A 15,630-nucleotide genomic window follows, 5' to 3' on the forward strand; every position below is an offset into this window, starting at 1 on the left:
CACAGGCAAGAGTATGTCCTCTGATCGCTGACTCGTCTAAGTGGTTTTGGGTTAAAGTGGCTGCTAAATGAGAAAATGTAAATGTAAATGCGTCCTCCTTTGACACTGCCCCGCTTAGCATTCACAGTTACATGTATTCACATCTGAGAGCTGCCCACGACGTCCGGTCGTGTGACAGTAAGAATTTGAAACTAACATGGCTATAGACTAACATGGACAGTTACACATGTTCGCCACTAGATGGCAACCGCGTAGCGTTCACGATTATTACACAAAATCTTGACATACAAGATAGCGTTTGCACAAAAAACAGAATATCAAAAAAAAAAATTTGCATCATGACTTATTCATCATTGTTATTGAAATGTGTATCTGATGTCACTGCTGATAATGAACCAGACAGAAAAGACTCATTTTAGCTGCTCGTCAACATGCCACATTGAAAATTCTTTGTTTACTCCTGTTCATACCCCGCTTTATTGAAGCTTTTGCATTTAAACTGCTTTATTTGCAGTTTAATGTTGTAATTTGCATGGCCACATGTGAGAGGCCTCCCCCCCTCTTTCTCTTAACTATGTTCTTCCTCTCCAGCTCCAGTCCAGTGGCCATACAACAGAGCTGTGATTGCCTGTAGGCTTCACAGATTTCCACAGTGAGAAGCATCTGACTTATCATTCTCTATTTCTGTCTGTCTCCCCCCAACGCTTCCTGTCTCCTCTCTGCTAGGCGGTGTATAACCTCGCCAACGTGGCCTGTAAGTGCCACGGAGTCTCGGGCTCGTGTAGTCTGAAGACATGCTGGCTCCAGCTGGCCGACTTCAGACGCGTCGGAGAGTTCCTGAAAGAGAAATACGACAGCGCGGCAGCCATGCGCGTTGGACGCAAGGTAAAGAACTTGCGTATACATATTCTGACACTGGCATGGCGGCGTGGCCTGGTGGAGTAAAGGAGGCGTTGCCTGAGAGCCAGTGTATCCACCCCTGTCAAAATGCTCCTGTAAAAGAGTCTAACACCATATATATGCCAGGCTTGGCCTCCCATCTGTCCTGCACTCTGACCCCTCCTTTGTTTTACATATGTTTTAATTCTTCATTGTGGCAAAAAATGCACTGTTGATGTTTATCTCAATCCACACTGCAAAACAGGGTTGTGCACCCCCCCCCCCAGTTTGTCTCCTTCCTCTGGGTTCATATGTAGAAAAACAGAAATGCCATCAAAAATTATCTTAAAGATCTCATGAAATGGCATATAAAGCACTGCAAGGACATGGGGATATATATATGAATGAAGTGGACCAGCCAGGCGAGATTTTGTGAGGGGGAGGGAGTTTGATTTGATGAATGGCTAGTAATTTTAATAGGATGTGAGCATTGATATGATGTTGGCTAGTTTCAGCAAGGTGGTGGGAGATCACTCATCTTCCCTCAGTCTCGCTCCCAATTCATTGGACATTTTTGTACGCTTTTTGTACGCTTGCAGGTGCAGGATGATGGAGTGAAAACACTGTTAAACTCTAATAAATACTAGATGTAGATCAAGTGCAGATAAAAGAGATAGCAAGGATGCAAGTATGTCTTTCCACTTCACGGGACCTTTACCACATATAAGGCTACAACTAGCCATCCCTCACTTCTTCTTCACTTCACGTAAACAGGGCAAGCTGGAGCAGGTTGACAAGCGTTTCAACGCCCCCACCCCCGAGGACCTAGTCTACATCGACCCCAGCCCGGACTACTGCCTCCGCAACAGTACCACGGGCTCCCTGGGCACGCAAGGCCGCCTCTGCAACAAGACGTCGGAGGGCATGGACGGATGCGAGCTCATGTGCTGCGGGCGGGGCTACGACCAGTTCAAGACCTACAAACACGAGCGCTGCCACTGCAAGTTCCACTGGTGCTGCTACGTCAAGTGCAAACGCTGCACGACGCTCGTGGACCAGTTTGTGTGTAAATAGCACAAGGACGGGCGGACAGTGGTGTAAAAGAGAGGAAGGTGATGGGTTGGGGGAGGAGGAAGGAAGGTAGGAATCTCGGAAGGAAAATGCGACCACGGGTTATTTGGACACAACTGCTATTGAATACTTTTTTTTTTTAATTTTAATAAATTTCCTGCTTTTTAACGTCGATGTAGCACCACTCTCACATGGCCAGGTTGCTTGTAGATAGCACAAGTATGAAAGGATCAAATGGGAATCTGGAGGGGTAGTCAAGGGTACGCTGGCAAAGAAGAAAGAGACCATTTTCTTTTTTTTAACAATTTTATTTTTATTTTATTACTTTTTTTTTAGCCAACACAATAAAATTTTTCAAATATTTAACAGAGATTCCTAAGTTTTCCTAATTTCCTGCCTCTCGTCCCGGCTATTACTCACTACGTTCCCATATAATCCCACTCACACCTGTCGGGAATGGAGGGAGGACGAGAAGGAGGTAGGAGATGGAAGGAACAAAAAAAGAAAAAGATTGCAGTTGAGGGAAGGACAAATGACTAGATGGACAGATGCAACACAGTTAGATGGCCCCGGTAGAGTTAAAGGAACGAACTGCGCAGGGAGAGAAATAAAGTTAGTGAGAGATGACAAATAAAGATGAAACCAAATAAATATATGAATATATCATAGATAAGACGCTAAACTCCGATTGTAATTTAAAGAGACTTTCGTGACACGGCCAACCCCAGCGGTCACACACATGACTGGTCCATGGCGTGGACCCACAATGCCTTGCTCTCTTTGTTTGCCGGTTGCCTACAGGCGGGCTTTTTTCTCTCCAAGCTTTCCCTCCAGCTGTAGGAAACAGTGGACTCTTGACTGGCCTTGTGTGAACCAGTAAATGAGCTGCCAGCGGTTGTGATCTGTGACCGCTGACCCCCTCAGTCTGGTTGGGCGGATCGGGGGGCTCGCCCTCACCAGCTTCGAGAAAGACAGGAGACCAATACAGAGGGAAGCGGAAAGAGAGAGAAATAGGAAAACTGGAAAGTGATGGACAACAGACTCTGCAGAGCTCGCTCTCTCTCTCTCTCTCTCTCTCCTGCTCTCTCTCTTTCTTTCTCTTCCTCTTCTTTCACAGTCTTCATTCCTCTTCTTTCCTTCTCACTTCTCTTTTTTTTTCTTCCACTTACCCTGTAGCCAACAACAACACACACACACACACACATTGCTGCAGCCCTTTGGAGTTTGGAAACACTTCACACACACACACACACACACACACACACACACACACCTTGCACCCATAGCACTATATGATGTTACAACATTTATTTCATTGAACCTTTGAACATTGATCCTGGGATTGAAAATCTGGCATGTGTTTATCCTTGGGTTGTACAGATAGCACACAAACACACACACACACATGGACCAACCCAAATACACACGCATGCACACAAATACACGTGCCCTGAGATGAAATGCAAGGCCAGAACAGACCAGACTGAAAGGGACAGATGGGGGAGAGCGGAGGAGGCATCACTCATTTTGGAGAAGGGGGTGGGGGTGGGGGCTGATGAATGGAAGGAGCAAAAAACAAGGAAAATATGTAATGAGAGAGAGTGAAACAGAGAGAGACCGTCATGTCTGACAAGAGGAGGACTCAATGTAACGCCTCTGAATCATTCTTTATCATTCCTGGAGAGCTGGCGTGACGGTGTATTGATCTTATCACAGCCACACACCTGACTATGAAAAAGGCCTAAAAGAAAACAGGAAAAAGAACAAGAAGAAGACATGGTAGACTCACGAGAGAGTTAAAATTTGGGGGGGGGGCACCCAAAATTCATGATCGATGTCTATGAAACATAGAGGGTTGAGTCTGTGAAAGTGTTTCCATCCGTCGGCCAGTAACTAAGGTCACCGGTTATCCGTTCCATGTGTATCCATGTGTAATTCATGCGTTTGGTAATTTTGTGAGAACAGACACCACATTTTCAGGCAGTGGGTACCACCATTTGACACAGGACCCCTTATTCATTGTGTACTTGGATTGGGATGAGCCCATCTTCTTGTTTATTAGGCGCTCTTTCTATGGAGCGTATGCCGTCCTGACCTGAATTCTGTTCCCTTTGTGTTTACACAGCAAGTCAGGATCAACAGCTTTTCACGTCTGACGATGACGTCAGTTTCTGCACCTCCATCAGTGAAATGAACGCGTTAGCCTTAATGAGCTCCCCGCTAAAAGCAACACAGCAGCATCGCTGTTTAATTAGAGACTGTGTGCGTGTCTCTGTGAGGGGACCTAATGAACCATATGGGCCATGGTGTACGACTAATGTCTTGAGGTAATGCAGACGGGCAGTTTTGCTGGCAATTATGGCCAACCTTGTTTTGGGTTTGTTTGGTCAACTTTTGGGGCAATGCTAACAGGCATCACTGCCACCAAAGGATTGCAGCTTTAGTGGTGCCGCATCACCAGCGTAACATTTGAATAGATTTTTACCATGGTGACACGTTTCTTTTGCATATTTCCAGGAATACTGCCAATCTACATTGCCTGGGGAAAAAAGGTCTCATGTGCCATTACCTGAAGATTTTACATGTATTAACTGTTTGTGCTTTAGATTGAGATTATGACGTCTTTAGACGCGTATTGATGCCAAGTGATGGCTGGGACCGAATTACGGGGGAGGGGGGGCAGGACATGGGCTCCCCTTAAAGTCTGCTTTGAGAAATTTAGGGGGAGCTCTGAAACGTCATCCATTTTTATGTCACAGGTTATAGATTTCTATTTTTCTGTACATTAAGTTTCCTGAAATGAATAATGATAGTAAAAATATGACAGTGTTGCGTTTATTCGCTCATTACATTCCAATATCCGAACACTTGTCTCCCACTATAATAGACATAATGCTGTGGCCAGCCATGCGTAGCGGCGCACTCAGATTGCTACGTTTACATCGCCACCTGAATGTCTTCTCTTCACTGAGTTGGCTAGCTAACAAGTTGGCTAATGAGGTATGTGAATGGTAAATTGTTAGGAAACAGTGATTTTTATTCGGTATTTTTTAACGGTTTATGGATGAGTAGTCAGAATGTCAAAACAGAAACAACAAAGACTCAAGACAATTTTTATTCACCAAACAAACAGATAACAAGTGAGAAGTAACTGCGTAGTAGCAGTAGAAGGTTTTTTGCAGTAAGGGCACAGCCACACATGCACAAAACTAACATTGGTGAATTTTTGCCTTCCATTTACCTCCATTCTATGTGACAGAAGGGACGAATAAAACATTTGCTTCCAGTGGCAAAGCAAATTCACATCTTCGCTTCACATGGAGTTCAATTTTGGTGAAACTTGACTGGCAAATTTTTGAATTTTGGGCATCACACTGCTCAGCCTCACAGGGAAAGTCTACTCTAGGGTGCTGGAAAAGATCCAGGAGGAATAATGTGTTTTCCGTCCTGGCCTTGGAACAACGGACCGACTCTTTACCCTTGCGGATGTGCTGAGGGAGGCGTGGGAGTTTGACCAGCCAGTCTACATGTGTTTTGTGGACTTGGAGAAGGCTTACGACCATGTACCCCGGGGCACTCTGTAGGGGGGTACTGCGGGAGTATGAGGTACCAGGGCAGTTGCTACAAGCCATCCGGTCCTTGTATAACCAAAGTGAGAGCTGTGTCCGCATTCTCGGCACAAAGTCAGACATGTTTTCAGTGGGTGTCGGACTCTGCCAAGGTTGTCCCTTGTCTCCGATTCTGTTCATGATATTCATGGACAGGATCTCAAGATGCAGCCAAGGTGAGGAGTGTGTCCATTTTGGTAACCTCAGAATTGCTTTTCTGCTCTTTGCAAATGATGTGGTTTTGTTGGCCTCATCAGAACGCAACCTCCAGCACGCACTGGGGTGGTTTGTAGCTGAGTGTGAAATGGCCGGGATGAGAGTCAACACCTCCGAGTCCGAGGCCATGGTTCTCTACCCCGAAATGGTGGATTGCTCCCTCCGGGATGGGGATGAGTTGTTGTTTTTAGGGAGTTGTTCCTTATCCGATGAGAGAGTCTAAGGACAGTATGTTGTGTTGCTGTTAAGCCCACTGAGGCAAATTTGTAATTTGTAATATTGGGCTATACAAATAAAATTGACTTAACTTATTGTCATGAGCTTTGGGTAGTGACCGAAAGGGTGAGATCATGGATACAAGCGGCTGAAATGAGTTTCCTCTGTAGGGTGTCTGAGCTCATCCTTAGAGACGGGGTGAGGAGCCTGGACATCCGGAGGGAGCTCGGAGTAGAGCCGCTGCTCCTTCGCATCGAAAGGAGCCAGTTGAGGTCGTTCGGGTAACTGATTAGGATGCCTCCTGGGCGCCTGCCTGCCTTTGGAGGTTGCCCGGGCACATCCAACTGGGAGGAGACCCTGTGGTAGACCCAGAACTCACTGGAGGGACTACATGTCCAATCTGGCCTGGGAACGCCTTAGGATCCCCCAGGAGGAGCTGGAGGGTGTTGCTAGGGAGAGGGACATCTGGCATGCCCTACTTAGCTTGCTGCCACCATGACCTGACCCCGTAGAAGCGTCTGATTATGAGATGAATTAGCGAATTTGCTTTGCCACCAGAAGCAAATGTTGTTTTTCTGCCCATAGATTGGAAGTGAGTAGGAGGCAAAAATGCACCAACTTTTATTTTACACGTGTGATCGTGCCCTATGGTCAAACATGTACGAATTCAGGCATATGACCTTCGCCTGGTGAAATCGTATCATGTCGTGCTGAATGTGGACAGTGCAAGATGTGACGCCAAGAGGGGTCAATGACACACATTCTCTGGTCAAAGTTCACCAAAGCTGAACACGTGAAGCGAAGATGCAAATTTCCTTCACCACTGGAAGCGAATGTTTTATTCACCCCTTCACTCACAGAGAATGGAAGGGAACGGGAGGCAAATATTCGCCAATGTTAATTTCGTGTATATGTGACTGTGCAGCTCATGTCCATGTATGCATGTCAAAATCTGACATGCATCTGACGTGTAGTAGCACACCGGAAAATAGGGCTCCCCTGAAAGCCACTGTGTAATTCGAACCCTGAGTGATGGGAACAGATTTAATCACAAACACTTAAGAGCAAAAGGCAGAGAAGGACTGAATGTGTTATCATGGATAATGGAGAAGAGGAGGGAAAACAAAAAAGGACTGCAATTTATCGCGGGTTACTTAAAAAATACAGTAGATCGGAAGAGAAAGTATATTTTATTATTGTTTTTCATTTTTATTTTGTATACGGGAGTATTATTGTGTATTCATTTGATAAACTAGTCTTTGACAATGAGGCTTTGTTCTGTTGTTCAGTCTTTTAAAACAGTCATCATGTATGATGAATGCCATCCATCCGCTGTTTGACCATCTATTTGACGATTACAGTAAAGTCTTTGTCAGATATTTGTGGAAAATGACGCCACAATTTTAGAAATAAATCGAATACAAAACACCAAATCACAGTAATATATTTTCAAAAAAGGAAAACCCTATCTGACCTATCCGTGTATAATAGAAAGACTATTTGATTTGCTATTTTTGTAAATCCAAACTAATTGTCACATTTGTGTCGGTGTTTGTAGGCTTTAGAGACAAAGCAATTTAAAACTGAGTGAAAGTAATCCAGTTATATGCATTACTGTCTTGGTCTTATCCCAGAGCTAATTATACTGATAAAAGTTTTGAGCGGATAATCAGCAATATGTAGTGCGGTAATCTTGTTGTGACCCTGTTATGTAACACTGAATACACAATTTAATACTTATAAACCTTCTCAGAAGTACAGGAACTAGTGTGTTCTTCTCACATTGCATTGCAAACTATATGAAATCCAAATTTAAATAAAACTTAAAATGAATAGACATATAGGTATGGGAACCAGTGATGTCAATGCAGAACCAGATGAAACCCATGGTCAAATTGATAAAATGATGCCGTTACATTTCCACAGTGTGTACTGACATATGATGACACAACATTATATGCAATGCAAAGGGAAGATCGCTGGTAAGACAGTGTTCATTTGCAACTAAACCCAGAACTAAAAGGTATAATGTGAAAGGCCGTCGAGGCCATGTGACACCAAAATTTTACACTGACACCGACACAAGCATTATTCTGTGAAATTGCATGTGACACCATGAGATAGAAATGCTCTATTAGAAACCAACCACTGTAACTAGCAGCAATAAAATTCCTTTCTACCCAAAATACAATTTGAAGCACAGAGACTTGTAAAACAAAATCTTGCACCGCATGATCCTTGGTCTCGGGTAAAGGAAAAGTGAAGAAACTCTTAAACTGGGATCAGACTGCATGATATTTCTATCTTTCATGATGATCACCATGTCAGATTAGCCAATCATAGTACCATACATTCTTGCCATATCTAGGCCGGGAGACTGGCAACACTACAAGTATGACCCATCCAATAATCGTATGCTGCCTTTCACAATCTTGCGTGAGTTCATAGGTCATTGGGGAGTAGAATCAAGAAATTATCAATCATGGCTACAGAAACGCTGTGGGACGCTGGCGGTCTTGTGTTCCAAAAAAGAGAAAGAAAAAAATGATTGTTGTGAACACTGTTGCAGCTGGTGCTACTGGAGAATGATAACTTAGCATAGTTTCACCAGCTACTCACCGGGTTGCTGAAGTGCCCCCGCTATTTCTCGCCAACATTTAGCCTCTTTTTTGACTCTGTCATGGTCCGCCTGCAAGGAAACGTCAAACACGCATGCAGGGGTATTGTTGACACTGCTCAACCAACCTTTCCTTGAATTTCATCATTCCACCTGACAGCTGCAATAGCAGCAGCATCGCTTTCTCTTTGCCATGTTTACATATATGTGCACCAGAGAGCACTCTGTCATCCTATTGATCAACATCAAGGAACACGGAATAATAACTTTATTTATATAGCGCTTTTATAAAATAAAGTTATAAAGTGCTTTACAAAGAAATAAAACCAGACAAGGAAAAAAGAACAATAAGACCAAATATGTAAGAGTAAAAATAAAAACGGCATAAATAAATAAAAACAAAAATCAAACATTTGTACAAGCTTTCACAAAAAGAAAAGTTTTAAGATGAGATTTAAAGGAAGCTAGAGACTTGGTTTGTCTTAGTTCAATAGGAAGAGTTCCATAGTGTAAGGGGCTCTAACAGCAAAAGCCCGATCACCCTTTGTGACAAACCGAGACCTGGGAATAACCAGCAGGGCTCCATCTGCAGATCTTAGTCGTCCTGAGGGTATATGCCAGGTCAATAAATCACAAATGTGTGTAGGATCAGGACCGTTTAAGGCCTTAAAAGTAAGCAATAAAAATTTAAAATCAATTCAAAATATAACAGGGAGCCAGTGTAGGGAGGCAAGCACATGAGTGATATGGTCATGTCTCTTTGTCTCAGTAATGAGCCAAGCTGCGGTGTTTTGTACCAACTGCAGATGGTAGAGGGAGCTCTTGCTCTTGATACCTGAGTAAAGTGTGTTGCAATAGTCAAGCCGAGAACAGAGAAAAGCGTGCACAACTTTGCAGATAAGCAGTTGACAAAAATTACCTACTTTGGGAGATTACCTTGAGCTGGATTTGATTTGATTATCAAAACTGAGGTTAGCATCAAATATTTCCCCAAGATTCCTAGCAGCCTGCTTATGACTGCCTGACAGACCACCAAGATTAGTACCAAAAGGGCTGATGGAATTTTTGGGACAGAAAATAACGACTTATAATCAGTAAATTTAAGAACATTTTCAGACATCCAGGATTTAATGTCAGTGAGGCAAGTTTTGAGATTTAATAGGGCATTAGGATCTTTGGGTTTTAGTGGCATGTATAACTGAGTGTCATCAGCATAAAAATTGTATAACACATTGTGATTTTGAATGACCTGGCCAAGGGGCAGCATGTATATAGAAACGAAAAGGGGGCCAAGAACTGAGCCTTGAGGGACACCACAACTCAGCTGAGCCACCGAGGAGGTAGAGTTTCCCAGAACAACAGAAAAAGTTCTGTTGGTGAGGTAAGAGTGTAATTAACTAAGAGCTGAGTCCTTGATGCCAATCCAAGTCTCTAAGCAATGTAAGAGGATGCTGTGATCGACTGTGTCAAAGGGGGCACATAAATCTAAAAAAACTAAAAGAATGTGGTATGAGTCGTCAGACTAGGCAGGAAAATGCAAAAAAAAAAATCTTGACATGCTAGACTTTTTGTCGGGCTGTCGTGGGGTATCCCATATGCTACATCACTGTTCTTCGATTATGTCACAGTACATGGGGTAAAGACGCCCCTTCATCATTCCTGACATTCATAATCGGACTCTGGAAATGCTGGAAATTTGTTGGCAACGACAAAATCATGTCAAAATCGGGCAGAAATCGTGTAGTCTGATCTCGGCATTAGACATTTTAGTTGGTTACTCCCATTAAGTAGAGCCCCCCTCCGTTTATTCTGCAGGAAAGGAAACACTGATTTGTTGAATTTTAAGCATCACTTATTTACACTAAGAATGACTAAAACTGAATTTATTTGGGGTCTTGTTTCACCCTTTCAATTAACAGTTACATTTACATTTATCTGGACTAACTCAATTCAAACCAGGTTCAGTTTCACTCTCATACTGAATCAATACCTTGGATCAAGCACTAATGCCTGTACAACAAGGAGAACTTTATATCAGCAGCAGGTTAAACTAAGCTTGCTATTCACGCGTCTCGCCTCTCAGTAAGGATATACATGCCTAATAAATCAGTCCAGTGGAGACTGAAAGGTTTTCTAATTTAAAGGTCTAATTCCCATCTTCAGGTTTTGTCAGTTCCAGCCAATACCAGAGACAGTATTGATGATATCAATATTACTGATATGATCAGATAATCCGAATGTTTCCATGTTGAATATAAAGTCTCGTCACTTGTATAATATGTATGTAATGTTTTCTCCTGTTTAAAAAGTAAACATTAAACTTAGTGATGATTTGAACGCACAAGCTGTCCTCTTCCTTTCAAGCTTTTCGATTTCAGGAATTTCAGGTCTTTTTGGAGAGTTATCACTCTTTAGACACACGTTTTCTTTAAATTCCTCCTCAGACACTTTCTCTCCCTGCTTTCGTCATACTTATGTCTCATGTTTGATTGTGACCTATTGGCTCTTGTTGCCGAAATGAACTAATGTCTGAGTCATTGTGTACATGCACTTTGTGTGTTTGTGGGTCTGTGCCATTCCTATCTGACGTCTAGATGATCCCTGGTAAAATCCTTAAGTCTCAGATGGACGGGTGAGAATGAATGATGTGTGATTTAGAGATGAGGCGCCCTCTTAAACAATCAGAACAATACTGTCATTCCAATCTTTGCACTCTGGCTGTATTTTAGATTAGTCAAGTTTATCTCGACAAGTAAAGCTAAGTCATTCAAAACAAAGATGATATCACAAGTGAGAATCGAAAACAACACAACCCATCAAAAGTAAGAGGAAGAGATGCCACAGATGAAAGGAAATGACAAACGAGCTACAGACTGTTTCCATTTCCAATATCTTTCTTGTACACAAATTATAAATGAGGTAGGACCACATGCCGTGAATGGTCTTGACATCATACTTAGTTCACCTAATCTGCTCACGATTAAGTGAATAGGAGCTTCAAATCTCTTTTCAAAACAAGGGTAATGCAAAGATCAATCCATTATAGTGAGCCTAAGTGTTTTACTCCCTCCCCCTCTCTCTCCCTCTCCCTCTCTCTCTCTCTCCCTCTCTCTCCGTCTCTCTCTCAGCATTCACATGGATTCCTAGTTTAACCCTGTCATGTCAGTCAACTCGTTCAGAGGGCGTCTGATGTGACCTGCTCTCTACAGTGTCCTTACTAAGCATCCCTTTTAGCCTCTCCCCACTGCTGTAAATTGGATTAGACCACGGACCAGGACAGCATGACCGTCCCACTGTCTCTCTCTCTGTAATCTGTCTTACCTGACACACACTACTGTGTGTGTATGTGTGTCTACAACTATGTGTGCCTGTGGCATGCTTTTAGTGTGTAGATGCGAATGTGTGTGTACATCATGTTGACAGTGCAGTTGGCCTGTGGTCTTCATTTCTGTGTGCTTCACCAGACAGCTACAGCTGTGTGCTGCCAGCTGAACTGGCTACTATATTATTTTACAGGATTTCACATCGTGTGTGTGTGTGTGTGTGTGTGTGTGTGTGTGTGTGTGTGTGTGTGTGTGTGTGTGTGTGTGTGTGTGTGTGTGTGTGTGTGTGTGTGTGTGTGTGTCTTGAAGACCTTGCCATTTGAAAATATGTCCAGTTTGCTTCTCTAATCCTGCCCTTTCGACTGACATCTGCCACCGCGAGGCTGCTAATCAAAGACTGGACAAGTAGGATTTTTACCAAACGTGTCATCGTTAATTACAAACGCATCCATTTGCTTTGTGTGCTTGACATCCTGTCAGGTGCCTTTTCTTTTCAAAACATCTTTACCCACCACTGGGGCTTTTCAAATATCCTACAGCAGTCCACTAAAAGCACTTGACAAAAAAGAAATTCAAAATTACCCCAGACGAAACCAGTTTCTTAACATAGTTGACTCACATCAGGTTTACCCCCGAGCTGCAATTTAACCTGGTCCTTGAGGTCACCATGAACTACATAACTTATTGCTCCACTAAGTCTTTCTTGGTCACCGGCAGAGATCCTTACCTGTCTCGTTACGGCCCACCCCTTAGGAGTCACCGCACTGGAGGCATTCAGTATTGATCAGTATTGATTATAGCTACGATGCTCTGGCAATGTTATTATATTGAGTCAATGTTGTCCATGTTTCCTCTCATATCAAGTGTCCATGATGGGCACACCATACTGTGTGTGTGTGTGTGTGTGTGTGTGGCCTGTGCAATGTGTGTATATGTGGATTAGCCAGGAGCTGTTGCAGTTGAGATGTGCGTAGGCCAACTCCCTGAGCTGGATTAGCTGAAGGAAAGACAACACAACCCCACTTCTCTTACTTACATACACATACACACACACACACACACACACACACACGCACTAACAACTTACAAAAGCCCATGCAAATAAATATATGACGCAAACAATCTCTCTCCTCTCTGTCTCCCTTTCTCATCCTCTCCCTCCTTTTGTGCTCATTAAGTTCCTCTCTCATGCTCTCTCACTCGAGCAAATTCATATTCCCACATAATACACACACACGCACACACACACACACACACACACGCACGCACACACACACTCAGAGAGCAGAGTTAAACACAGATGTTGAGCTATTTAGCCATTAGCTCACACATAGATTAGCTTTCTACAGGCGTTGGTAGTGGCAGAGCGGCCCTGCTGAGTCCTGATAAGCTGCAGCCTCTTCTGTGGCTGAGAGCGACTGGTTGACATGTTGACTGTAAGCAAGCAAGGGAAAAACAAAACCTCCACCCATGGCCTTAGCAAAACCATATCAGTAGAGCAAGAAGTCATTTGTTATTGCGGGAGAGAAATGGCAAGAAGGCCCTTAAGAGTGGAACAGAGGAAGACCTGTATCCAGACCCGCAGCGTTTCTTAGCTTCCGCAGTACATGTTGTGTCTTCTCGTTATGATCTTTTAATCAGAAAATCAGCCCTGCGACGGATGAATGCTGCTGCTGTATCTGTTTCGCTGCTCTGTGGAGCAGCCATCTCAACATTGCTTGCAAGGTGTGTCCAAACGTAGCAGACATGACCAAAACCGCCGTTTATATTTGGGTCAAGCGTGCAAACCCCCCAGCAGTGGGACTGAGGAGACATCTGGGGTGTGCATGGCTGGTCAGAAAAGATATGTATTTGAAAAGGTTTTTATAACGCTGGAGTGGCAACAGGAATTTCAGGTTCGGCGATGCGCAGATCTCCTCGTCCTCACTGGCTGCAGCTGGATTGTGGTGCGTTTCTCTGGAAAACGGTACACAAATCCTGCGAACACGTGGAGGCGGATGCAGTTTCACTGTCCATCCATTTCTCCAGACATACAAATCAAATAAAATGACTTTTGCTCCTAAATGCATTGATATGCATATATGTATCCTATGCATTTAGAGAACATCTCATCTCATCATCAGCCGCTTCTCCGGGGTCGGGTCGCGGTGGCAGCAAGCTTAGTAGGACACTCCAGACATCCCTCTCCCCAGCACCGCCCTCCAGCTCCTCCTGGGGGATCCCAAGGCATTCCCAGGCCAGATTGGACATGTAGTCCCTCCAGCGAGTTCTGGGTCTACCCTGGGGTCTCCTCCCAGTTGGACGTGCCCGGAAAACCTCCAAAGGAAGGTGCCCAGGTGGCATCCTAATCAGATGCCCGAACCACCTCAATTGGCTCCTTTCGACGCGGAGGAGCAGCGGCTCGACTCCGAGCTCCCTCCGGATGTCCGAGCTCCTCACCCTATCTCTAAGGCTGAGCCCAGACACCCTACGGAGGAAACTCATTTCAGCCGCTTGTATCCGCGACCCCATCCTTTCGGTCACCACCCAAAGCTCATGGCCATAGGTGAGGGTCGGAACGAGGATTGGGAGAACATTTAGAACGAACATTTAGAGAACGGTGTACCTGAAATCCAGGCCTAGATTTTTCATTATGTTAGCCAGTGATGCTGCCAATAGGTAAGTCTGATTGTTTATTTATGGGTGTACCATAAGCTCATGGAGTCCCACATCCCCCAAGAAATGCCTTTAAAAGTGTGTCCTCGCTCCATTTCCACTCCACTTTACTCCACAGTATCACTGACGACCTCTGGGATGCCTGGTGGAGTACGAATAAGCAAACTAAATGTGAATTTAGGGAGATCTGTTGGGGTGTTCAGGTACGTCTACACAAAGCTTAAACGCTTAAAGTGCACAACAAAGTGCTCATGCGAAACCGCCTGATGAAAACATACAATTTTAACATCTACACTTGCGAAGGAAGTCCAGTACTGATATTAACATACGCCACTTACAATAACAACACACAACTAGTCAGTTTCAGGGTGTTCCTCGCTCGCTGTCAAACCCGCGGCAAGCCTTTAAATGGAGAGCAGTTAGCGTCACAATAAAATGTGCATGACCTGTGGACTGGAGAATGAGGTGTGGTGGGTGGAGGATGTGTGCTGGATGGGCGTTGGGGTTTCACACCGTGTGCTGTGCTCTCCTGTGCTCAACCTGTTCTGGGAGCTAACCTGTTTCCTGTCGCGTTTTGCCCTAGCCCATTCTCTCTCTCTCTCTCTCTCTCTCTCTCTCTCTCTTACACACACACACACACACACACACACACACACACACACACACACACACACACACACACACACACACACACACACACACACCAAAGCTGTCTCGGCACATTTCTCTCTTCCTTCTTTTATTTCATGCACAAATCAAATCATGTCTCATTTTCTGGTTTCTAACTGTTTCTCAGTGTGTTACGGGGTGTGTGTGTGTTACGGTGTGTGTGTGTGTGTGTGTGTGTGTGTGTGTGTGTTACGGTGTGTGTGCTCCTGTCTTTCCTCTCCTTGTTTTCCGCCTGTTTTTCCTTTTTCTCTGTTTTCCTCGCCCTTCCCTTCCCGGGATGTTGCTGTGCTGAGGCTTGTACTGGTATTCATGTGAGCACTTGTCATGGAGAATTAGATAGTCCCTCCTATCACACCCCTGTGTGTGTGTGTGTGTG

The 15,630-nt window shown here is 44.2% G+C and overlaps 1 protein-coding gene across 1 annotated transcript in view; it reads left to right on the forward strand.

The window, feature by feature from the left end:
• Positions 1-1,953, forward strand: part of wnt5b (wingless-type MMTV integration site family, member 5b) — a 29,873-nt gene extending 27,920 nt beyond the window's left edge. Inside the window, exons 5-6 of the mRNA XM_056277869.1 lie at positions 727-885; positions 1,654-1,953. Coding sequence (XP_056133844.1) covers positions 727-885; positions 1,654-1,953 — 459 coding nt within the window. The remainder of the gene's footprint in view (positions 1-726; positions 886-1,653) is intronic.
• The last annotated feature ends 13,677 nt before the right edge of the window (positions 1,954-15,630 follow it).

The sequence above is a fragment of the Lampris incognitus genome, chromosome 3, assembly GCF_029633865.1.
Source record: "Lampris incognitus isolate fLamInc1 chromosome 3, fLamInc1.hap2, whole genome shotgun sequence".
Taxonomy (NCBI): domain Eukaryota; kingdom Metazoa; phylum Chordata; class Actinopteri; order Lampriformes; family Lampridae; genus Lampris; species Lampris incognitus.